Source organism: Schistocerca cancellata, chromosome 2 (assembly GCF_023864275.1).
Source record: "Schistocerca cancellata isolate TAMUIC-IGC-003103 chromosome 2, iqSchCanc2.1, whole genome shotgun sequence".
NCBI classification, from domain to species: Eukaryota; Metazoa; Arthropoda; class Insecta; order Orthoptera; family Acrididae; genus Schistocerca; species Schistocerca cancellata.
Window position 1 is genome coordinate 566,983,914 of NC_064627.1, and position 26,407 is coordinate 567,010,320.

Sequence of the window (26,407 nt, forward strand, 5' to 3'; positions counted from 1 at the left end):
AGCATCAATCTACTATAGACTGCTTTATCAATGAAGCATGCCACTTAACTGAAAAAAGACATAAATCATTTCAGTATGTTTTACCCTGGCAAGAAAAGTGACACAAGTAAAAAAACAGCATCTTTAGTTTAAGTCACTGAAAAGTGCACATGAAGCACCCTTAGGTGCATTAAAAATATAATGGAATTCACTGCCAACTATACTTGCTTGAAATTTAATAGAAACTTACACTATATCAATGCAAGTTTTATAGAGTTAATACTTGAAGTCAAGTGTTCTCAAGTATAGCATTTTGGAGTTATGCTACTCTTCATGCCACTTTGTGATATAAAAAAGAAAAAAAAAAGAAAGTGTCACACAAAACTGATATTTAGAATTATATATATCTCTCACTGATGTAAATTTTTTTCAGGAGTACAGAATATATATTGTGTTCACAGGTGACAACTTTTCTGGAGACCACACAAGTCCTATGTAGGGTCGCACCTGGTTTCCACAAGCACCAACTATTTGAAACCCAGGTTGCTCTGTTCATTCATAAGATCCAGATTGCAGTAGGTTATGAACCGCAAGTTAATGCCATGTTTCTTGATTTTCTTTAAGCCTTTGATACAGTCCTACACCTTTGTCAAGTAAAAAATATTTGCTTACAGAACATCAAAACGGATAAGCTGTTGGACTGAAAGCTTTGTATTAGACAGCATTTAGTTGTTTGTTATTGTTGTGGTCTTCAGTCCAGAGACTGGTTTGATGCAGCTCTCCATGTTACTCTATCCTGTGCAAGCTTCTTCATCTCCCAGTACCTACTGCAACCTACATTCTTCTGAATCTGTTTAGTGTACTCATCTCTTGGTCTCCCTCTACGAATTTTACCCTCCATGCTGCCCTCCAATACTAAATTGGTGATCCCTTGATGCCTCAGAATATGCCCTACCAACCAATCCCTTCTTCTAGTCAAGTTGTGCCACAAATTTCTCTTCTCTCCAATTCTATTCAATACCTCCTCTTTAGTTATGTGATCTACCCATCTAATCTTCAGCATTCTTCTGTAGCACCACATTTTGAAAGCTTCTATTCTCTTCTTGTCTAAACTATTTATCGTCCATGTTTCACTTCCATACATGGCTACACTCCATACAAATACTTTCAGAAATGACTTCCATTCAGTAAGCTGCTCTTAATGCTGGGGCTTTATCAGAAAAAATAGGCAGTGTCTGGTATACATCTAGAGTAGTGTGATATGGCCATTGCTGTTAACAGATGTTTAAATTGCATGTTGGATAATGTATGTTGCCTTCTGTGGTAATTTGGTGATGACACAGTTGTGCACAGAGGTGATCATTAGAAACTTGTTATGAAACACAGAATTAACTGAGATGGCATAATGGGTTGTCAGTGGTGATATGTTTTCTATTACACAGATCTATAAAATTTATGCTGTTATTCACTCCTTTAATGAGAATTTAATATTTTTAAGCAATTTTGTGAGGCCCACTGCCAACACATCAATTTCACTGTTTGTGCCATTAAAAATCATGTGCACACTCCACTGCAGAGTGAAAATCTCATTCTGGAAACATCCCCCAGGCTATGGCTAAGCCATGTCTCTGCAGTATCCTTTCTTTCAGGAGTGCTAGTTCTGAAAGGTTTGCAGGAGAGCTTCTGTAAAGTTTGGAAGGTAGGAGATCAGATACTGGCCAAAGTAAAGCTATGAGGATGGGGCGTGAGTCATGCTTGGGTAGCTCAGTTGGTAGAGCACCACCTGCCCGCAAAAGGCAAAGGTCCCGAGTTCGAGTCTTGGTCCAGCACACAGTTTTAATCTGCCAGGAAGTGTCTTCTATGTTATTCGTACTGTATATTGAGCAAGTAGTAATAGAAATCAGGAAGAAATTTGGACAGGAAATTAAAGTTCAGACAGAAGAAATACAAAAATTGAGATTTGGTGATGACATAGTAATTTATTTATTTATTTATTTATTATAGTTTTACACCTATGATTCCATAGGACCAAACTGAGGAGCAAATCTCCATATCATGGAATGAGTCAGTGCATCAGTTAACATCTACATCTACGACTATGTGTACGTGGTTACTCTGCAATTCACATGTAAGTGCCTGGCAGTAGGTTCATCGAACCATTTTCATACTACTTCTCTACCAGTCCACTCTCGAATGGCGCGTGGTAAAAAGGAACACCTAAATCTTTCCGTTTGAGCTCTGGTTTATCTTATTTTATTATGATCATCATTCCTCCCTACATAGGTAGGTGTCAACAAAATATTTTTGCATTTGGAAGAAAAAGTCGGTGATTGAAATTTTGTAAATAGATCTTGCCGCAAAGAAAACCACCTTTGTTTCAGTGACTGCCACCACAACTCACGTATCATATTAGTGGCACTCTCACCCCTATTGCGTGATAACATGAAATGAGCTGCCCTTCTTTGCACTTTTTCAATGTCCTCTGTCAATCCTACCTGGTAAGGATCCCAAACCACACAGCAATATTCCAGCAGAGAACAGAGTGATGTAATGTAGGCTGTCTCTTTAGTGGCTTTGCCGCATCTACTAGATGGTAAATTACAGTGTCATCTGCAAACAGTCTAAGGGGGCTGCTCAGATTATCACCTAGATCATTTATGTAAATCAGAAACAGCAGAGGGCCTATGACACTACCTTGTGGAACACCAGATATCACTTCTGTTCTACTCAATGATTTACCATCTATCACTATGAACTGTGACCTCTCTGAGAAGAAATCATGAATCCAGTCACACAACTGAGACAATACTCCATATTCACGCAATTTGGTTAATAGTCGCTTGTTAGGAACGGTATCAAAAGCCTTTTTGGAAATATAGGAATATGGAATCAATCTGAGATCCCTTGTCAACAGCACTCATTACTTCATGGGAAAGAAGAATGATATTTTATGAATCTGTGTTGGTTATGTATCAATAAGTCATTTTCTTCAAGATGATTCATGATATTTGAGTACAGTATATGCTCCAAAATTCTACTGCAAATTGAGGTCAGTGATATGGGTGTGTAATTCAGGTCGTTACTCCTATTTCCTTCCTTCAATATTGGTGTGACCTGTGCACTTTCCAGTCTTTAGAAACAGACATTTCGTCAAGTTAGTGGTTGTATATGATTGCCAAGAAAGGTGCTATTGTGTCTGCATACTCTGATAGGAACCTGATTGGTATACCATCTGGACCAGAAGACTTTCCTTTCTTAATTGACATGAGTTGTTTTGCAACACCTAAGATATCTACTTTTATGCCACTCATGCTAACAGCTGTTCTGGTTTCGAATTCTGGAATATTTACTTCGTCTTCTTTCGTGAAGGAATTAACATCAGAAAAGTAATAACAGATCAAATAAAATGTATATGAATACCATGCAGATGACAACCTGTGAGTACACATTAGCATAATGAACAACATAACACAAGAAGTAGTGTAATTTCTTTCTGGGAACTTCATGACAGAATAGGACTGAGCCCTGAGGAAATTCTTCAGTTTGAACCTGAAAGCATGATGATTACTGGTAAGATTTTTTTAAATTCCTGTGATGTCTTATTGGAAATGGATGCAGCAGAATACTGCATGGCTATCTGCCCAAAAGCCAAGTAGGTGCGATCCAAATGAAGACTGGCTTTCTACCTAATATTAACTGACTGTTGCTGAATGCTACTAGTTCTTGGGAATAAACTTATTTTGTTAGCAACAAGTGACATAGAACAAAATAAATAGTAAGAGGGCAGTGATGATGATGATGATGATGTTTGGTTTGTGGGGTGCTCAACTGCGTGGTTATCAGCGCCCGTACAATTACCCAATCTTTGCTCAGTCCAATTTCGCCACTTTCCTGGATGATGATGAAATGATGAGGACAACACAAACACCCAGTCATCTCGAGGCAGGTGAAAATCCCCGTCCCCGCCGGGAATCGAATCCGGGACCCCGTGCTCAGGAAGCGAGAACGCTACCGCGAGACCACGAGCGGCGGACATAAGTAAGAGGCCAGTGTCAGAATTCCCAGACTCCTCAAGAGCGGATGACATGAGGTTCTTGAAGTTACACTACGTATTGTTCAAACTACCCACTTCTGAACCAAAAATACATTTTATGCATGGGGAGACATAACCCAGAATGTAATTCCATATGACATAAGTGAATGAAAGCTAAGTAGACTAATTTTCATGTTGGACTACCACCTATTGCAAATACTGCTCTAATCTATCTATGTAAAATACAGCGCCCTGACTGACCGACTTATCATCGCCCAGCACAAACTGCTAAGAATAGAAAATGAAATTTGGAGAGGGTGTTGATCTCTGTAAGTGTAATTTGAGAAGAGATTTTTAAAATTCCACTCCTAAAAGGGTTAAATAGGGGATGGAAGGTTTTTTTGAAACTATGTTGCTATTAAGGCAATTTTGAAGCTAGACCTATGAAAATTGGTATTTGGTTTCTCGTTCAGAAATTTAAAAAATGTTTCAGCATTTTTGGAAATGCAGTCACTAAGGAGGTAAAATAGTTTTTCTGAAAATAAATCATTATTAAAGAACTAATGTAGCATTTTAAAGCTACGTCTATGAAAAATAGTATTTGACTCGGATGGAAAAAGAAGAACTATGTGATTTACTGATTTTGGAAATTCAATCCCTAAGGGGGCAAAACACAGGATGAAAATTTTTTAAGAAAATATTTCCTTATATTAAAATTTTTTTTAAAGCTGAATCTATGAAAACTGGTATTTTACTACTCAGTTAGCTATAATGAAATGCTTGTTATGGGATGAAAGTTTCTACGGAAACATCACTACAAGAATACAACCACCTACCAGAATTGCATTTTTGATCAGAAGAACATTCAGAAAAGACCCTGATCCATGTCTCAATTAGCTTTAGGTGTTGCAGTTTGTGAAAGAAAAAAAAAAATAAAAAAAAAAAAAACACTGTGCTGACCATACAGTCTAAGTGGGTGGAAGCAGTGGGCACTAAGCTAGTGGTAACTGGTAAATATAGCAGTATTCAATTTTTGAACAAGATCCTCAACATTTACTTTCCATGACAGCTTTCCATCTATCTGAACACACAGGAATTTTGATAGTTCAGACTCACAAATCACATGCTCATTCTGTGTAGTAAAAATGTTAGTTTTAGTTGAATTGTTAATTAAAACCTGTAAAAACTGAGTTTTAGTGTGATTTTGCATGAATTTATTTTCTACAAGCCATGAACTTATGCCTTGAACAGCTCTATCTGATACATTGCCTATGTTCTACTCAAAATCCTTCACTACTAAGCTAGTGTCATTAGCAAACAGAAATATTTTAGAATCACCTGTCATATTGGAGGGTATTAAAGAGTAGACACAGAGGAGGCACTCTGGTAGCTATGCCACTATGCTAGGCTAGCTGTTGGCGGACAATGTAGAAATGATTACTGATACATCTACTAATCCCCAGGTGGCATATGCCATCTTCGGATCAAAACTGATGTCATCTTGCCGGATTTACTACTTTTAGATGCACTTGTGTTTCTCACAGCCAACTGAGCAAGTTTGAAAGGGGTGAAATTGTGGCCTTCCAAGTGATAGGATGGTTCTTTTGGAGAACTGCCACACAAGTTCGTCATGCTGCATCAGTTGTACAATGATGCTGATATCAGTGATCATGTAAACATTCTCACACATGTAGATGAGGTTCTGGACATCCATGCAGCACAGACCCCCACAAGGATCATCATATAGCAAGACCAACTGTGGCAGATCATACAGCTGCCACATCACAGATAAGAGAGCATCTGAGCCCAGATGTATTAACATGAACTGTTGCGAACCAGTTATCAGCAGACAGACTACAGACACGTATACCTCTAACCTGTCTTCCATTCATGCCACAGTGTAAATGTGCATGGCTCAACTGATGTTGTCAGAGAATTACATCAAAACTGATGTCATCTTGCCGAGTTTACTACTTTTGGATGCACTTGTGTTTCCAACAGCCAACTGAGCAAGTTTGAAAGGGGTCAAATTGTGGCTTCCAAGTGATAGGATGGTTCTTTTGGAGAACTGTCACACAAGTTCATCATGCTGCATCAGTTGCGCAATGATGCTGATATCAGCGATCATGTAAACATTCTCACACCTGTAGATGAAGTTCTTGAGATCCATGCAGTACAGATCCCCACAAGGATCATCGTATTGCAAGACCAGCTGTGGCAGATCATACAGCTGCCACATCACAGATAAGAGAGCTTGTGAGCCCAGATGTATTAACATGAACTGTTGCAAACCAGTTATCAGCAGACGGACTACGGACATGTACACCTCTACCCTGTCTTCCATCCATGCCACAGTGAAAACGTGTATGGCTCAACTGATGTTGTCAGTGAATTACTTGGAAGATGGAACTGCACACCATTGTCTGCAGCAATGAAAGCAGATTCTGCCTGCATGCAGTGATGGTCATTTGCACATATGACAGAAACCTGGTGAGCACTACCTTGTAGACGGCATTCGTCTGAGACACACTTGGCCCATCTCAGGCCTTATGATGTCGGGTGTGATAAGCTACAACTCTCAAATCAACTTTGGTGTTTCTAGAGGGGACACTTACCAGTGCTTGGTGTGTGCAGAATGTTGATAGACCTATTCTTTTGCCATTCTTGCAACAGGAAGATGATGTGTTGTTCCAGCAGGATAATGCTCGCCCACACACTGCCCTTGAAGCTCAATGTGCTCTGCAAGATGTGCCATAACTTCCCTGGTGAGCACAATCTCCAAACTGGTCTTCAACAGAGAACATATTGGATATGATGGGATGAGAAGTGATTCGTGCAACTCATCAGCCAACAACTCTTTCAGACTTTCATGAACAGGTTAAGCAGGCATGGCATAATATACCCTAGGACAGCATTCATTATCTGTATGATTGATTGGACTCCATAGTCAGTGCCTTTGTTGCCTGTGGAGGCTACATCACATACTAATGGCAGCATGAGTTGACACCTGGTACCTCAGAACTGCTTGTGTTACTAATCTGTAAATGTAATCATTTTGTGTACTCCATATGCACTGTTGTAATTGTAAATAACCATGCCTGAACCAGATGCCGCTTCCCTCTCTAATTACTGAGGAGAATGACCTTTTGCTGTCTGTTCTTAAAGTATGAGAGGAATGAACTGTGACATACTCCTCTTTTTCCAGACTGGTAAAAGTCCAACTTCTGCAGTAATTTGTGGTCAACACAGTCAAAGGCCTTAGTTAAATCAAAGATGATACCTAGTGTTCACAACCTTTTTGTTTAAATTGTCCAGTGTCTCACTGAAAAAAGAAAATGTAGCATTTTCTATTGTTAAACATCTTCTGAAACCAATCTGTATTTCTGACAACAAACGTGTGTGAACTGAAATGGTCAACTACATACATAGCCTTTTCAACAACTTTTGCAAACACCAATGACATAGAAATAGGTTTCCTTTTCTATAAAGTAGTTTGAGTACTTTAATCATTCAGAAAACTAACCATTCCTAAAGGAAAAATTACAGATATGGCTAAGTAGTGGGCTAACATATGGAGCACAATGTTTTAATATCCTCCTAGATACCCTACAATATCTGTAGAGCCATGAGTCTTCAGCAGTTTAATTATTGACTCAGTCTTGTTAGTATCATGGAGCTGTGTTTTCAGACTGGAAATCTGGAAGTCTTGGAAAGCCTTTCTTTAAGAGAGTTATACGATTTCCTGTAGAAATCGAGTTTTCATTTAATTCACCAGCTATATTCAGAAAATAGTTGTTAAATACTGTACTTATATTGAACATATCAGTAAAAAAAATGTTTACTACATATTGGCTTTATATCGTTGACCTTGTGCTGTTGGTCAGACACTTTCTTCATGACTGAGCATTTTGCATAACACATGCTTTTTGCCTTCCTAATAACAGTTTTATGGCCCTTACAGCACTGTTTGTAGTCAACCACTAGAGCTCAATTGTTACTGTCCCTAACATTCTGAGACAATTCCCACTTTGTTCTAAATGTTATCTTTATCCATTAGTCAGCTGTCAAGGTCACCCATTAGTGCCAGCACTCTGTTTTAAATGTTCTAACGGAAAGATACTTTCTAGGCACATGAGAAATATGTTGAGAAAAGCAATGTACACTCCTGTTTGGTAAAAGTGAAACACAAAGACTAAGAGATGTGCTCGCCATGAAATTTATTCCACCAATTGAGGACATGACACTAATGATTAGTACTACAGGCCTGCCCATTCACTGTGACCAGAGAAATTCAGAATTAAGTAGCACCACCATGTGCTGCAATCAGAACTGTTGGACATCATGGTATTGAATCAGAGTGTCTGGATATGCTGTTGAGGAATACTCTGCCACATGGTTTGTAGGTGTGTCCACAAAGCATCAACTATAGCTACAGGAGAACCTGAATGAACAAGCTAGTGGCCAACCATATCCCAGACGTGGTCAATGGGTGACATGTCAGGGAAACACATAGGCCAGGAAAGCAGAGGTATCTGTCATTCTTTGAAGGAGGATTGCACATTCCTCGCCACATGTTGCCAGGTGTAACCATGCTGAAATATGGCTTGTGGAATGGCCTGCAGGAGGGGCAGAGCCTTGCACTGTAAACTCCCTGATGTACGAATAGCTGTTCAGACTAGTACTCTCAAGACATAAGAGGCAAGATTGTGTGTTTTAGGCAGTGGTACCCTAAACCGGAGGTAAAATAGTCCCCCATTCGGATCTCCGGGCGGGGACTACTCAGGAGGACGTCGTTATCAGGAGAAAGAAAACTGGCGTTCTACGGATCGGAGCGTGGAATGTCAGATCCCTTAATCGGGCAGGTAGGTTAGAAAATTTAAAAAGGGAAATGGATAGGTTAAAGTTAGATATAGTGGGAATTAGTGAAGTTCGGTGGCAGGAGGAACAAGACTTTTGGTCAGGTGATTACAGGGTTATAAATACAAAATCAAATAGGGGTAATGCAGGAGTAGGTTTAATAATGAATAAAAAAATAGGAGTGCGGGTTAGCTACTACAAACAGCATAGTGAACGCATTATTGTGGCCAAGATAGACACAAAGCCCATGCCTACTACAGTAGTACAAGTTTATATGCCAACTACCTCTGCAGATGATGAAGAAATAGATGAAATGTATGACGAGATAAAAGAAATTATTCAGGTAGTGAAAGGAGACGAAAATTTAATAGTCATGGGTGACTGGAATTCGTCAGTAGGAAAAGGGAGAGAAGGAAACATAGTAGGTGAATATGGATTGGGGGGAAGGAATGAAAGAGGAAGCCGCCTTGTAGAATTTTGCACAGAGCATAACTTAATCATAGCCAACACTTGGTTCAAGAATCATAAAAGAAGGTTGTATACGTGGAAGAATCCTGGAGATACTAGTAGGTATCAGATAGATTATATAATGGTAAGACAGAGATTTAGGAACCAGGTTTTAAATTGTAAGACATTTCCTGGGGCAGATGTGGATTCTGACCACAATCTATTGGTTATGAACTGCAGATTGAAACTGAAGAAACTGCAAAAAGGTGGGAATTTAAGGAGATGGGACCTGGAAAAACTGAAAGAACCAGAGGTTGTAGAGAGTTTCAGGGAGAGCATAAGGGAACAATTGACAGGAATGGGGGAAAGAAATACAGTAGAAGAAGAATGGGTAGCTCTGAGAGATGAAGTAGTGAAGGCAGCAGAAGATCAAGTAGGTAAAAAGACGAGGGCTAATAGAAATCCTTGGGTAACAGAAGAAATATTGAATTTAATTGATGAAAGGAGAAAATACAAAAATGCAGTAAATGAAGCAGGCAAAAAGGAATACAGACGTCTCAAAAATTATATCGACAGGAAGTGCAAAATGGCTAAGCAGGGATGGCTAGAGGACAAATGTAAGGATGTAGAGGCTTGTCTCACTAGGGGTAAGATAGATACTGCCTACAGGAAAATTAAAGAGACCTTTGGAGAGAAGAGAGCCACTTGTATGAATATCAAGAGCTCAGATGGCAACCCAGTTATGAGCAAAGAAGGGAAGGCAGAAAGGTGGAAGGAGTATATAGAGGGTTTATACAAGAGCGATGTACTTGAGGACAATATTATGGAAATGGAAGAGGATGTAGATGAAGATGAAATGGGAGATAAGATACTGCGTGAAGAGTTTGACAGAGCACTGAAAGACCTGAGTCGAAACAAGGCCCCGGGAGTAGACAACATTCCATTTGAACTACTGATGGCCTCGGGAGAGCCAGTCATGACAAAACTCTACCATCTGGTGAGCACGATGTATGAGACAGGCGAAATACCCTCAGACTTCAAGAAGAATATAATAATTCCAATCCCAAAGAAAGCAGGTGTTGACAGATGTGAAAATTACCGAACTATCAGTTTAATAAGTCACAGCTGCAAAATACTAACGCGAATTCTTTACAGACGAATGGAAAAACTGGTAGAAGCCGACCTCGGGGAAGATCAGTTTGGATTCCGTAGAAATGTTGGAACACGTGAGGCAATACTGACCTTACGACTTATCTTGGAAGAAAGATTAAGAAAAGGCAAGCCTACGTTTCTAGCATTTGTAGACTTAGAGAAAGCTTTTGACAATGTTAACTGGAATATTCTCTTTCAAATTCTGAAGGTGGCAGGGGTAAAATACAGGGAGCGAAAGGCTATTTACAGTTTGTACAGAAACCAGATGGCAGTTATAAGAGTCGAGGGGCATGAAAGGGAAGCAGTGGTTGGGAAAGGAGTAAGACAGGGTTGTAGCCTCTCCCCGATGTTATTCAATCTGTATATTGAGCAAGCAGTAAAGGAAACAAAAGAAAAATTCGGAGTAGGTATTAAAATTCATGGAGAAGAAGTAAAAACTTTGAGGTTTGCCGATGACATTGTAATTCTGTCACAGACAGCAAAGGACTTGGAAGAGCAGTTGAACGGAATGGACAGTGTCTTGAAAGAAGGATATAAGATGAACATCAACAAAAGCAAAACGAGGATAATGGAATGTAGTCAAATTAAGTCGGGTGATGCTGAGGGAATTAGATTAGGAAATGAGACACTTAAAGTAGTAAAGGAGTTTTGCTATTTAGGGAGTAATATAACCGATGATGGTCGAAGTAGAGAGGATATAAAATGTAGACTGGCAATGGCAAGGAAAGCGTTTCTCAAGAAGAGGAATTTGTTAACATCGAGTATAGATTTAAGTGTCAGGAAGTCGTTTCTGAAAGTATTTGTATGGAGTGTAGCCATGTATGGAAGTGAAACATGGACGATAACTAGTTTGGACAAGAAGAGAATAGAAGCTTTCGAAATGTGGTGCTACAGAAGAATGCTGAAGATAAGGTGGGTAGATCACGTAACTAATGAGGAGGTATTGAATAGGATTGGGGAGAAGAGAAGTTTGTGGCACAACTTGACTAGAAGAAGGGATCGGTTGATAGGACATGTTTTGAGGCATCAAGGGATCACAAATTTAGCATTGGAGGGCAGTGTGGAGGGTAAAAATCGTAGAGGGAGACCAAGAGATGAATACACTAAGCAGATTCAGAAGGATGTAGGTTGCAGTAGATACTGGGAGATGAAGAAGCTTGCACAGGATAGAGTAGCATGGAGAGCTGCATCAAACCAGTCTCAGGACTGAAGACCACAACAACAACAACCCTAAACCATCACAACTGATGTTTGTCCACTATGCTGCTCAACAATACAGTCTGCCTGATTGAGTTCACCATGGTGGCTCAATACCAGTGCAGCCATCACGGTAGGACAAGTTGAAGCAGGACTCATCTGAAAATGCTACATTTTGCCACTCATCACACGAGTGTTGGCTTTCATATTCCCATTGCAGTCTGCGGCCTTGTGGGTTCTGGTCAATGGAAGTTGACAAAATGGCATGCATGCCACCCACAGGAGATACCATGAGACCATTGATGCAACCATGTACACACCCATTGCAGTGTTCCAAAGTTGCACCAAAATTGTGGATGAAGCTGTTCTGTCAGTTACGACCAACCAGACAATATGGTAGTCATCTTGTGCAGTGGTCACATTGTGTCTTCCAGTACCCTGTTGGCATTGTGTACAGCCCTCTTCTCTCCACTGGTTCCACATATGCTTCCCTGTTGAAGCAATGTGCCTTTACAAGCCACAATGTCACTTAATGACAGACATGCCTCGTGGAGACCAATCGTTCTGGCCCATTTAAATGTCCTCACATGCCAACATTCCACTGTGCACCATATGATGTTGGTGAGGCATAGTGGCACTTGGTTACATATTTCCACTTTGTATGATGACTCTGCACAAATTCAGCATTGCATAACACTGACCTGTCCAGTCACACAAATGAGGGCACCATTGGGCCTACATGGAAGCCACCTCTCTGTCATTTAAATCACTTATTATGGTTCCACTGTTCTACACATCCACTTTTTGTGGCATGTTGCAGACTGTTACTTTTGAGTGTTTCACTTTTTACAAACAGTAGTGTATTTATTGTCTATATTACCCGCACTATAAAATTCAAGCCATTCTTATTATTTAATGAGGTTTCAAATGTCTCTGTTGCCACTTGGATTAACATTTCATAATAGTTTGTAATTATATTTAACAATGGTGTGTGTGTGTGTGTGTGTGTGTGTGTGTGTGTGTGTGTGTGTGTGTGTGTGCATGTGTACGCACAAATTACTTCTAGTGTTAATAATGGCCTGAAAGGCAATTTACCCTTTTACTACCAGAATGCACCTCTGGTGATGAAGGACGAACATGAATGTTGTCTATAGCTGTGCTACTGTTCTCCTGCACTCTGAAGGGAAAAAGTACAGTCTGCATCAGGTGATATGAATTTAGGATATCTTCTAGCATTTCTAGCATTCTTTTTCTTGCACAGTCACTTATAAAATTAATATTAAAGTCACCAAATACAGCTAATCATTGGTACTCTCTATGAAGTTAACTAATTAATCTCTTAGGCTTGAACAGAAATGCCTTCAAAGCAGAGTTAGGAGATGTATAGGCAATTATAATTAAAAGTGCAGTTTCACTAAATTCAACTACTCTTGCATGGCATTCAGTAACCTGTTTGGTCCAGTGCTTTGATATGTCAGTAGATTCAAATGAAGTATTGTCTTTCACATACAAAGTCAATCCCCTACTCTGCAAAGATCTCTGTGAAAAATAGACAGCTAATATTTATCCCAGTATAGGAAGTGTTTGAACTACCACATTGTTTAAGTGGTGCTCTGATATACAAGTAATGTCAGAATCAACATCAGCGAGCATTTCATTAACTTTATCTCTAACACCTTTTATATTTTGATGAATGTGCTAATTCCTTTATCAAGGAATAAATTTATTATGTCTTGTATTGTAACTATGTATATCATAATTCAGTTGGAACTGACTTTTATTATCAACAACAAAAACCATTAAGAAGTAAATGTATTGGGAAATGAGTGTAAGAATTACAAGAGCCTTAAATGACTTCTGTAAGATGTAAGGTTATCTACTTTACATAATATTCTTAATGATTGATTCTGATGAACATGCATTTTACTTACTTTACATGCTCTGCCCCAGAAGTTAATTCTGTAAGACACAGGAAGTGAAAATATGTGAAATATGCCAAGACTCTTATTTTTAGATCAACTCTGTGAGAAGACTCAATTTTAACTTGTTATTCATAAGGATTCCAAGAAACTATATGCCCTGTGCTTCATTCAGTGTATGACTATTAATGTCTGTTTCTGGTGCTAAAAGGTTATTATTGCTTTTTGAAACTGCATAATATGAGTTTTTATGAGGAAAATGTTAGCTGTGAGCCACTTGTAGACCTATTCAGCTGTCATGTGAGCTGCAGACCTGGGTTCCAGATAGTGCAGGGCCTGTATCATGTGCTATAGGGCTAAACTACCTCCGTACTTGAGAAATATTCATCAGTCTGCGATCCTTACCAAGTTGGATTAACTGTAAAGAGAAATGCTGAAAGATGAGCTGCATGGTTTGTCAAAGGGTTGTTTTATGAGCATGGGATGGTAATAGAAATGTACATCAAACAAGTGTGGCAGGAGACATTACACCTAAGATGACTGGCATTGCAGAGACTCTTGCTCAAAAACTTCCAAGAGACCATGTTCCAGAATTAGTCAAGAAATATACTACTTCCTCCAATGTATATTTCACATAATGACAATGAAGCTAAATTCAGATTTATGCAGAATGGGACTGGCAGTCAATTTTCCTGTGCACCATTTGCAAATAGAATAAGAAGGGGAAGATTATTGTGGCACACTATGTACTCTCCACCGCTCCTGGCATGGTCATTTGTAGAGTGCAGATGTAGATGTATGTTAAATATGTAAGTGTAAATGTTAGTGTCTGTCACTGACAAATAATCCCTCTCCCAACGGAGATCACTTTTGCTACAGAGGATAATTAACACGTATATTGTTTGGAAGACAATGAGGTAGTAGAACAGTAACAAAAGAAATTACTCCAGTTGGCAGGAGGTGTTTGGGATTAGCAGAATCAGTTTCCATAGAACAGGATGGAGACAGAAGAGCGAAGAGGGCATGATGAAAACATTATAAAGGTAGTTGAGTTGAAAGGATTATTAGAAGTTAAAAACAAGAGGAGTTTGAAAATCCATAAGAAGACAACTCAAGAGGACAAGAGTGAAAACACAGAACTGATATGATCGGCAAGAAATTGAAGTTTAAAGAAATTCATTCTTAATAATGTACACTGTATATGGGTCAGTTAATAATTATTGTAATGCACTGTAAATCATTAAAGTAAATATTTCGTAGTAATTCATTCTTAAACTGTGTATAATTTGTGGTGGCATTTGAAAATTATTGTGGAAGGTAAATCATAAAAATAAACATTTTTTTAAAATCCACATGAAAAACATGAGAATTTAATAAATGTGTTTTGATCATAAGAGAGTTAAGTTGCTAGGTAGGTAGGATAAGATATAATGGGCTGTAAAAATATGAAATGCCTTGGAGAAATACCTTTTTATCTATTAAGTTTTCAAGAACTGATGCCTGTACGTAAGATATACAGACAATTTTTGATAGTCTTCTGGGTCTGCCTTTGTGACTTATTGGTTAACAAATTACAATAACATACTATATCCTGATGTATGAGACGTGGTTACCTCGAATATAAGTGACCATCATAGTTTTGAGTTGTGCCATCTGCTGCATAGATTTATGTTTTAAAGAGATGAATGTTAATAAATGGCAACAATCATACTGAAAAGTAATGTCTTTATAAAGAAAAATTGCATGGACCCTAAAGGAGACAGATGTCAGTAGGAAAATTTTTGGAATGGACACTGCCTTGTTTGAATACCAAATAGTAGTTACTTAGGTACTGATTCTATTACAGTCAAGAAATTCATGATTTCAGGTTCACCATTGGTCTAATAAACCTTGCACATAACAGTTACTGGCAGATACATGAAACTAGAAGAACTGTACTTACATCATGAACAAATGGGTAACCAGTTTATTTTTGGTCTACACTAAGTACCCACAGTTATAAAGCACAGAACTGAAAACATTACAGTGATAGTATTCAAAATTAATGACCAGAGTGGTGAGGAACAAATTTCTTGTGTCTAAATGGTGTTGACATTGAGAGATAACTTATTTAATGGAAAGTGCAACATATACTTTTATATCAATGGCAGACAGTAGGGGAGCTGCTTGTTACCTCAGAGAAACACCGAGAACCATGAGAGTACAGCATTCAGGTAATATACATCATAGTTAATGTCCTAAATACGAGTTTTCAAAGAAAATATTTCTCTTCATCCTAAAAAACCTCATACCATAATATTTTTTTAAATAAATGCAAACATAATCTACTGGTAGCAGCAATAGACATGAATTGTTCTACACTAACTGGTATGTTATGTACAAAGTTCTTTGGATATCAGTTGGACAACAAGCCAAAATTGTGTAAATACATAGCTAAGCTAATCAAGAAAATCAGTTCACTCTGGTTTGCAGTCAAAGTATTTCTCAATTTGAAGAGATGAAGATCAAGGTGTTAGCATGTTGTGCACACTCTCAATCTCTATTTTTTTTGTGTAATACAGGATCAGAATCAGAATTTTATTGTGTAATAATGTACATATATAAATCATTGATTTAAAGTACAGGAGACTTCTCAGTATAGATAATGTACCAGAGATACATACAACATGTCAAACAAAGAACAAAAAAATTTAATTTAGAAAAGTCACTACAAATTTGTTTCATTACTGTACAAAGAATCTTCATCATCATTTCAGAACTCCATGAGCAGATAACAACATTTTTGCATTAGGATAGTGCATTTTATCTCCAAAAAACCTAGTTCCATGCTGTGAAAGTTTTTTTTAATTTATTGTAAATTTTTGAAGCCATGTGTTGAGGAGCATGAGAGTAGAGTTTTAGTCCATGAGATGGTGACATAAAGTTAACTTTGTTTCTTGTTTCATGCATATGTTTCAAATAGTTTTCAATAAATAATTCTGGGTTGATGTGGATAAAGACAAACAGATCAGAAATGTAATAACATGGAATAGTTAAAAATTTTAGATCCCTGAATAAAGGTTGGTTGAATCTCTAGCTTAATATTACACATATTTCTAATAATAGTCTTTTGAAGAAATAATATTCTATTTACACTACTTGCATTTCCCTGAAAGATTATTCTATATCTTACAACAGATTCAAAACAGCTGCAGTAAACAACTTTCCTAGTGTCCATTTCACTTGGCTCTGAATGGAAAACTGTTTTACTTGTCTCTCAAGTACCTTGTATGAGAAGACCAGAATAATTTTTTTTTCTAAAAATATCCCCAGGAATTTGACAGATTCTGCTTCCCTAGGTTCCTGATTTTTATGGGTAATTTGGAAGTTGTTTAAATTTGCTTGTTTACTTTTAAACTATGTAAGTTGGGTTTTTCATGTTTAGTTTTAATCTATTTACATCAAACCAATATTTTAAATTACTCTCCAGATAGTACAGCTAAAGCAATGTGAAGAAATGTTGTGTATAGTTGATAACCCTAAATGGAAGTTTTTGTTGAGTGATGTTAGAATTTTTGTAGTAACTTCATGGTACAAATATTGCTTAATAGTGTTTGTTGGTATTTGGAAAAATCACTTTCAGATGAATTATGATTTAAAAGGTCTTTACAAGACACTTAATTTTCATTTAGATGTTACCTGTTCTTCATTCTGGAATCTGACTCAAGCAATAAAATAACTTTTGTACCTATTCTTTAACATAATAGATACAAATAACATATTTTACACTTATTTATACAGTGATCTTACTTTTGACTTTGATAATAAGTAAAGTGTGTTAGTTCAGCTGAAAATTCATCTACCAATTATAATACAAATGATCCCATTATTAATAAAAGAAAACATGTCTTACCTATGTCTTTGAACACTAAGAAAGGATTAATGGTCCAATAGAAAGGATAAGGGTCTCGCAATGATGAAATTAAGTCCTTTTAAATCACAATTGTAATCAATATTTATTTACCTTCAGTTGCGTCTTTTGTTAATTTGTATCTTCAGTCAGTCCATGTCTCTTTCATCCAGCAGGCATGCCTATATATATAGCATGCCAACCACAAATTAAATTGTTTTGCAGTGTTCCATCGTCATTTCGCCATTGCAAGCCCAATCTATTCCTTCATTATTGCTTCAGCTAACACAGTGATAAATTGTGTTGTCATACATCCAAGAGAGCAGCAGTAATATAAAATAAACAGCAAGCTAGGTGAGAAAAAATTTACAATCTGTGCAAGAAAATGACCCAGATTACAAGCTAGAAGCACAATCCCACTGTCAAATCAGTGACTGTCAGGGCTGATGCAATTGCGCTGCTTAATAGCTGGAGTGGGTCATTACTGTAGGGTAGCACTGGTCTGTGCAACAGAGTGATATAATGCAAGTTTTTTCATTAATGGTTAATTAAACAGTGCTTTAGCTCATGTTATGTAAGTATTTTATCTTTGTTTAATTAAACTATCATGGAACTGTGATTTTGTTCAACATGTTTATCTTGGTAACATAAAGCAGCTATTCTTTACATGTGTGTAGAGTACACCACACATCCCCCTCGTTGTTGTTGTTGTCGTGGTCTTCAGTCCGGAGACTGGTTTGATGCAGCTCTCCATGCTACTCTATCCTGTGCAAGCTTCTTCATCTCCCAGTACCTACTGCAACCTACATCCTTCTGAATCTGTTTAGTGTATTCATCTCTTGGTCTCCCTCTACGATTTTTACCCTCCAAATTGGTGATCCCTTGATGCCTCAGACTATGACCTACCAACCAATCCCTTCTTCTAGTCAAGTTGTGCCACAAATTTCTCTTCTCCCCAATTCTATTCAGTACCTCCTCATTAGTTATGTGATCTACCCATCTAATCTTCAGCATTCTTCTGTAGCACCACATTTCGAAACCTTCTATTCTCTTCTTGTCCAAACTACAGATCGTCCACGTTTCACTTCCATACATGGCTACACTCCATACAAATACTTTCAGAAACGACTTCCTGACACTTAAATCTATACTCGATGTTAACAAATTTCTCTTCTTCAGAAATGCTTTCCTTGCCATTGCCAGTCTACATTTTATATCCTGTCTACTTCGACCATCATCAGTTATTTTGCTCCACAAATAGCAAAAGTCTTTTACGACTTTAAGTGTCTCATTTCCTAATCTAATTCCTGCAGCATCACACGAGTTAATTCGAGTACATTCCATTATCCTCATTTTGCTTTTGTTGATGTTCATCTTATATCCTCCTTTCAAGACACTGTCCATTCCGTTCAACTGCTCTTCCAAGTCCTTTGCTATCTCTGACAGAATTACAATGGCATTGGCGAACCTCAAAGTTTTTATTTCTTCTTCATGGATTTTAATTCCTACTCCAAATTTTTCTTTGTTTCCTTTACTGCTTGCTCAGTACATAGATTGAATAACAGCGGGGATAGGCTACAACCCTGTCTCATTCCCTTCCCAACCACTGCTTCCCTTTCATGCCCCTTGACCCTTATAACTGCCATCTGGTTTGTGTACAAGTTGTAAATAGCCTTTTGCTCCCTGTATTTTACCCCTGCCACCTTCATAATCTGAAAGAGAGTATTCCAGTCAACATTGTCAAAAGCTTTCTCTAAGTCTACAAATGCTAGAAACATAACTTTACCTTTCCTTAATCTACTTTCTAAGATAAGTTGTAGGGTCAGTACTGCCTCATGTGTTCCATCATTTCTACGGAATCCAAACTGATCTTCCCTGAGGTCAGCTTCTACCAGTTTTTCCATTCATCTGTAAAGAATTCGTGTTAGTATTTTGCAGCCGTGGCTTATTAAACTGATAGTTCGGTAATTTTCACAGCTGTCAACACCTGCTTTCTTTGGGATTAGAATTATTATATTCTTCTTGAAGTCTGAGGGTCTTTCGCCTGTCTCATACACCTTGCTCACTAGATGGTAGAGTTTTGTTAGGCCTGGCTCTAACCTAACCCCCTCATGTTTTTTTTTTTTTAAATGGCATGCCTGCTCGAGGGTAGAGGCTACAAGAAAATCGTATTTGCACATGATGTATGACTTAATTAATTATGACAGTTTGTGGGCATTTAACTGTAGGTACTAAGCAAAACAGTGGTTAAGACAACTCTCATAACAGGTAGAAACTTGCACTGCTCTTTCAACAAGATCATTTAAGACTGTCAAACAGTCTTGTGTAGTTGAGATTTTTTGGGAGGAGCTCAGTGTTAAAGAGGTTTAAATGAATGCAAATAAAAGATACGATAACAACTCTGTTTTATGTGTACAAAGGCAATTTACTGAAATTGATCTCTTACACAATGGAATCATATTTTTTGTGTTCAACATCTTGTTCTATGTTTTCACTCCAGTTTTGGCCTTTGGCTTTTTCACCACATGGCATTAGATACCAGGTAATTATATTTTTAAGCAAGTAATGACAAAATGTTAGCAACATTTTGGGTGTTATATACTGACTTTTAAAAAAAGGAAATAGCAATTACTCTCAGCTATGATTTTCTTGTGCTCTACATTTCAAGACTGAACCATTACTTACTAGCAATTTTTGCAGTTCCCCATTGATAATGTAACAAAAGGAAAATTCAGATGACATAATGGCATTTTGTTGACATAGAAATAAAATTATTAATGTTTTATTTGACAGGATTCCTGAACCACTGAAAAAGTCACCACTTGTGCCCGGTGGGAAACTTAGAGAAGTAAATCGCCCTCTACCAACAACAACTTCAGTAAATGCGACTCCCATGCTTCATGTGGCACCACGTACTACCTTCATACGTCGTTTGGATCGCAGTCTGATGCTTGATGTGTGTACGCCAGATACCCACCAACCTAATGAGTCTCCTCCTGGTGATGGGTGGATTACAACCAGCAAAAGACTCCTGTCAAAACCACAAAAGCAGCAGGCTGTTGATGACTTCTCCCTCCCTAATTTACCTGGTGGTGAGTATGTCTGAAAAATACAAATTTTGTCAAAATAATGAAAAGAGTTTAAAGAAAAAGAAACAAAATACGTCATTCCACATGCCTCAGTGAACTTGATCTAGAACCAATGAAAATCCATGGAAGAACAAATGCACAGTAGTACCATCATCATCATCATCATCATCATCATCAACAACAATAACAACAACAACAATAATAATCATTTGAGATGAACTGTTAACTACAGGTTTCCTCTAGACTTTTCTATGCATCATATTCAGGTAGAAACATCTATGTTGCTCTTGCACATTTTTTGTCATCTACACACTTTTCATTAAGATGTCATTTTGATTTTTTTCTTTTCTCATGGAATCTAGCACAGAATGTACTTGGTCTGTCTACCATCCATCCTCATAGCTATATGTTCTGCTGACTTCATTTTCATTACAGTCATAATTAAATCTTCAATTCTTGTTCATTTGATGATTCATTTATATGCTTTCCTGTTGCTCCAAGTAATTCCTAACATGTATCTCTCCATTGCTCACTGAGCAGCTATCAGGTTTTTAATCTTTTTGCATTAAAAGTCTGTGTCTCACTGGAATAAGTTAAAAACAGTATTACAAACTGACTGTAAGCTTTCCTTTACAGACAAATCAGAAGTTTAGTTTTGAAAAGCATCTTAATTTGCTCAATGCACTTCAGACCACATTTTACTCTTCTGTTTTCCCTTTTTCTAACCACCCAGTTATTACCTTTAACTGAACAATTGGGTCCATAACATCGTAATTAGTTTGTACTATTTTTGTGTGTTCATATATACATTTTTTAGTTAAATTGTATTTCAGAAATACTTTCAAACTTGCTCTGTGAAGTTCTCCTATATGTTTCTGACATTTATGTGTGGCAGATACAAATAGTACATTGTTATCAACAAAATGATGGTGGTTTGTATAGATGTTCCTTTGACGTTATTCCTTTTTTTATTTTTCCACACTCTCAAGTTTGTGGCACAACTTGACTAGAAGAAGGGACCGGTTGGTAGGACATGTTCTGAGGCATCAAGGGATCACAAATTTAGCATTGGAGGGCAGCATGGAGGGTAAAAATCATAGAGGGAGACCAAGAGATGAATGCACTAAGCAGATTCAGAAGGATGTAGGTTGCAGTAGGTACTGTGAGATGAAGGAGCTTGCACTGGATAGATTAGTGTGGAGAGCTGCATCACACCAGTCTCAGGACTGAAGACCACAACAACAACAAAATATTGAGCAAGCAGTAAAGGAAACAAAAGAAAAATTTGGAGTAGGTATTAAAGTCCATGGAGAAGAAATAAAAATGTTGAGGTTCGCCGATGACATTGTAATTGTGTCAGAGACAGCAAAGGACTTGGAGGAGCAGTTGAACGGAACTGACAGTGTCTTGAAAGGAGGGTATAAGATGAACATCAACAAAAGCAAAATGAGGATAATTGAATGTAGTTGAATTAAGTCGGGTGATGCTGAGGGAATTAGATTAGGAAATGAGACACTTAAAGTAGTAAAGGAGTTTTGCTATTTGGGGAGCAAATTAACTGATTATGGTCAAAGTAGAGAGGATATAAAATGTAGACTGGCAATGGCAAGGAAAGCATTTCTGAAGAAGAGAAATTTGTTAACATCGAGTATAGATTTAAGTGTCAGGAAGTCGTTTCTGAAAGTATTTGTATGGAGTGTAGCCATGTATGGAAGTGAAACATGGATGATAAATAGTTTGGACAAGAAGAGAATAGAAGATTTTGAAATGCGATGCTACAGAAGAATGCTGAAGATTAGATGGGTAGATCACATACTAATGAGGAAGTACTGAATAGAATTGGGGAGGAGAGGAGTTTGTGGCACAACTTGACAAGAAGAAGGGACCGGTTGGTAGGACATATCCTGAGGCATCAAGAGATCACAAATTTAGCATTGGAGGGCAGCGTGGAGGGTAAAAATCGAAGAGGGAGACCATGAGATGAATACACTAAGCAGATTCAGAAGGATGTAGGTTGCAGTAGGTACTGGGAGATGAAGAAGCTTGCACAAGATAGAGTAGCATGGAGAGCTGCATCAAACCAGTCTCAGGACTGAAGACAACAACAACAACACTCTCAAGGATCTGAAGACTTTCTCTAAGCATGCTGAGAATGGTTTTAGTGATATCATATCTCCTTGCCCAATTCATTCATAAGGAATTATTGCCAGTAGTAGTTCTACATGTAGACGTAAAGTATTCATCACACAGAACCATGCTATAAGGACAATATTAAACTTATTCATGCAAAACAGTTAACCTATGAAAAGTTATAGAGACTGCTTCAAACAAGTGCAAAGTAGCATGGCAAATTATTTCACAAGAAGACTCTCCTACCAACAAAAGAAGTGTCACATGAACCAGATCAATTGAATGAGTTTTTTGTGTCTTCAGTGAAAGAAACTGGAAATAGAATCATCTCATCTGACACATCTGAAGTGAACTACTTGGCAAGTAGCTGCCAGTGCAGCAGTCTTTTAAGTGGCAAATTATCACATCCACTGATATTATAATAGGCATAAAAAATTCTCCAACTCTAAAACTATGGATAATTACTGGCTATCCAACTACATCATAGAGAAAGCTATTCATTTGCTTTGTGAACATTTTGCATACATTTTAAACAGCAGTCATCAGTTTGGAATTTTCCCTGCATCATTAAAAATTTCAAAAGTTATACCAGTTTTTAAAAAAGGAGACATCTGTAATTTCCAAAATATTTGTAACCCTAATAGAAAACAATATTTCTCAACGAGAAACAGACATTCTAGGATGAAAATTGTTGAGACAGGGATACCACAGTGATCAGGTTTGTGCCTTTTTTTCCATAATTACAATCAATGATTTGACACATCTTGTTCCCTGCTCTGTCATTTGCTGTGCTAATGATGCAACAAAAATTGCAACTCATAAGACAGCTCAGTATTACAAAAAATGTCACACTGGAATCACTAGATGCTGCAGTGAATTGGTTCTCCTCTTACAGACTCTGTGTAATCCTAGCAAGACCTGTTGCCTTCTGTTAGGACTGTCTAATAATGTAGAAAATGGTACCAGAGAAGGAAAGTTGCTATTCACCATATAGCGGAGATGCTGAGTCATGATAGGCACGATAAAAAGATTCACACAATCATAGCTTTTGGCCATTAAGGCCTTTGTCAGCAGTAGACACTCATACACACACGCACACACACACTCATGCAAACAGAACTTGCACGCACATCTGCAGTCTCAGAGAGCTGGTAGTTTCAGCTCTCTGAGAATGCAGACGTTTGTGCAAGTTGCGTTTGCGTGAGTGTGTGTACAGGTCTACTGCTGACAAAGGCATTAACGGCCGAAAGCTATTATTGTGTGAATCTTTTATTGTGCTTATCATGACTCAGCATCTCCGCTGTATGGTGAGTAGCAACTTTCCTTCTCTGGTATTGTTACATTCCATCTTGTATTTCCCATTGTTTAATGTAGAAAATGGAACAGTTAAACTTTTAGGATCCCATCTAGACTCTTAAGTTGAGCTGGAAAGAACATGTGGCATCGTTGGCTGGGAGGGCCCTATTTGGGAAGAATACATCAGTTATGATTGCAAAATACCTAATGTGGGAACTGAGAGGGTTTGTTACTTCAGAATATTAAAAATTGGCTAATTTTAGACTGCTCCAATCTCACATTTCTTATAGATTGCCAATATAGGGGCACTCTACCTTGTATATAATTGACTAAATTAGTGCCCGGTCCTTCACCCGAACAGACTGCATGTTCTGCATTGATTTTTTTCTTTAATTGAATTTTTATGTTGTTCACAAATTATAATACTGTCTAAATTTTTTGTACTAATCAAAGCCATAAAAGCATTGTCTTTTCCAAATGTACTTCTGACTAAAAAGTGATTCTTGTAACTGGAGTCCAAGTTTATTATTACTCATGCCTTCTGCATTCTTGTGGTGATACTTCTATAGAAACTTTCATCCCCTATCACATATTTCTTTATATCTAACTAAGAAGTGAAGTATCAATTTTAATAAAAAAGTGAAATGTGTATTTTTTTATTTCTAATAGAGAAGCCAAATAGAAATTTCCATAGATTTAGATTTAAAAATGTTTTCATAATAAAAAATTTCATTATACATTTCATCCCCTATTTCAACTTAGACACTGAATTTCCAAAACAGTGAATGTGTATTTTTTAAATTTCTAAGAAGCAGCTAATACAAATTTTCATAGATTTCATTTCAAAAATGCTTGCATAGTGAAATATTTCCATAAAAACTTTAATCCCCTGTTTCATCCCCATGGGGATTGAATTTCCAAAAACAGTGATACATATTTTTTTTTTATTTTGAACTGTGAAACCAATTTCAAATTCTCATTGATTTAGCTTTAAAAATGCTTTCATAAAGAAATATTTCTTACAATATTTCATCCCATATTTCACCCCCTTAAAGGATGCATTTCCAAATATATCAAAATGTGTATTTTTTTATTTGTAACTGAGAAGTCAAATACCAATTTTCATAAAAGTAGCTTTAAAAATACTTTAGTAGTTTTTAAAATAATGACTTATTTTCAAAAAACTTTCACCCACTATTTCACCCCATTGGAGTTAAGTTTCCAAAAATACTGAAACACATATTTATCTATTTCTGACCAAGAAATCAAACACCAATTTTCTCAGGTCTAGCTTCAAAATTGCCTTAATAGCGACATTTTTTCCGTAAACTTTTATCAACTATTTCACCCCCTAAGTGGTGGAATTTCAAAAAGCCCCTTCTTAAAAGATGCCTACAGTGTAAGGCCAACACCCTCTCTAAATTTCAAGTTTCTATCTTTAACAGGGAAAAATTAAAATGGATATTCCAAGAGACAGACTGGTAACAGCAGCCCATTCCCCAGAGTCAGCTGCTTAAAAGTATTTGACAACTTACCATCCTCAGCGTGGTTCATGTCTTGTAAATTATTTTTAAAAAAGCTGTACAACTAGTTGGCTGAAAGTCCATTTTATAATACAAAAGAATTTTTTTATTTACAGATTGTGAACATATGTTGAAAATTAAAATGTATGCTAAATGTATGTAATTAAGTATATTGATAAGGTATATGAGAGATGAAGCCTATTGCATTGTATCTGTGGTCAATGATGAATAAAAGTGAGTATCTAGTGTCCATCTTAGGATATCATGTAGGCAAATAGGCAAATATTTAAAGAATTATGCATTCTAATTACATCTTTTCAGTATATTTACTCTTTTGTAAAGATTGTTGTGAAGAATAAGGCACAATTGAAAAAAATAGCAGCATTCATAAAAATAACACTAGAAACAAAAATAGTCCACAAGTTAACACAGAAAGGAGGAATATATGCACCCATAAAAATGCGGGTATTACACAGACATCCCTTTCAACATTTTAAAGCAAGGTGACCTTCCGCTAAAAACACAATCTATAGGTTGCGTCACCAGTTATAAAATAATGGAATGTTGGAACCAAAGTGACCATGTTATCCCAAATCCAATCACCTGAAAATGTGGAAGCTGTGAGAGTGGCAATCTACACAACCCTATAAGTCAACAAAGAAGAACCGCAGCTGAACTTGGCATACCCTGTCGATCTGTTCAACACAGCCTCCATTCAGACCTTAAATTATTCCTGTTCAAAATGACTGAGCTCCATACTCTTCTCAGTCTACAGAAAGAAGACAGATGTAAGTTTGCTGCTAGGGGTAATGCAGAGGGAAGGGGAAGGATTCAACGTCTGGTTCTCTGATAAGGCGTACGCCAATGTCAGTGGTGTGGTTCATAAACAAAATGTG

The 26,407-nt window shown here is 37.3% G+C and overlaps 1 protein-coding gene across 1 annotated transcript in view; it reads left to right on the forward strand.

Moving 5' to 3' along the window:
• LOC126162159 (uncharacterized) overlaps positions 1-26,407 on the forward strand; it is a 352,513-nt gene that overhangs the window by 287,233 nt on the left and 38,873 nt on the right. The window contains exon 8 of the mRNA XM_049918470.1: positions 20,267-20,565. Coding sequence (XP_049774427.1) covers positions 20,267-20,565 — 299 coding nt within the window. The remainder of the gene's footprint in view (positions 1-20,266; positions 20,566-26,407) is intronic.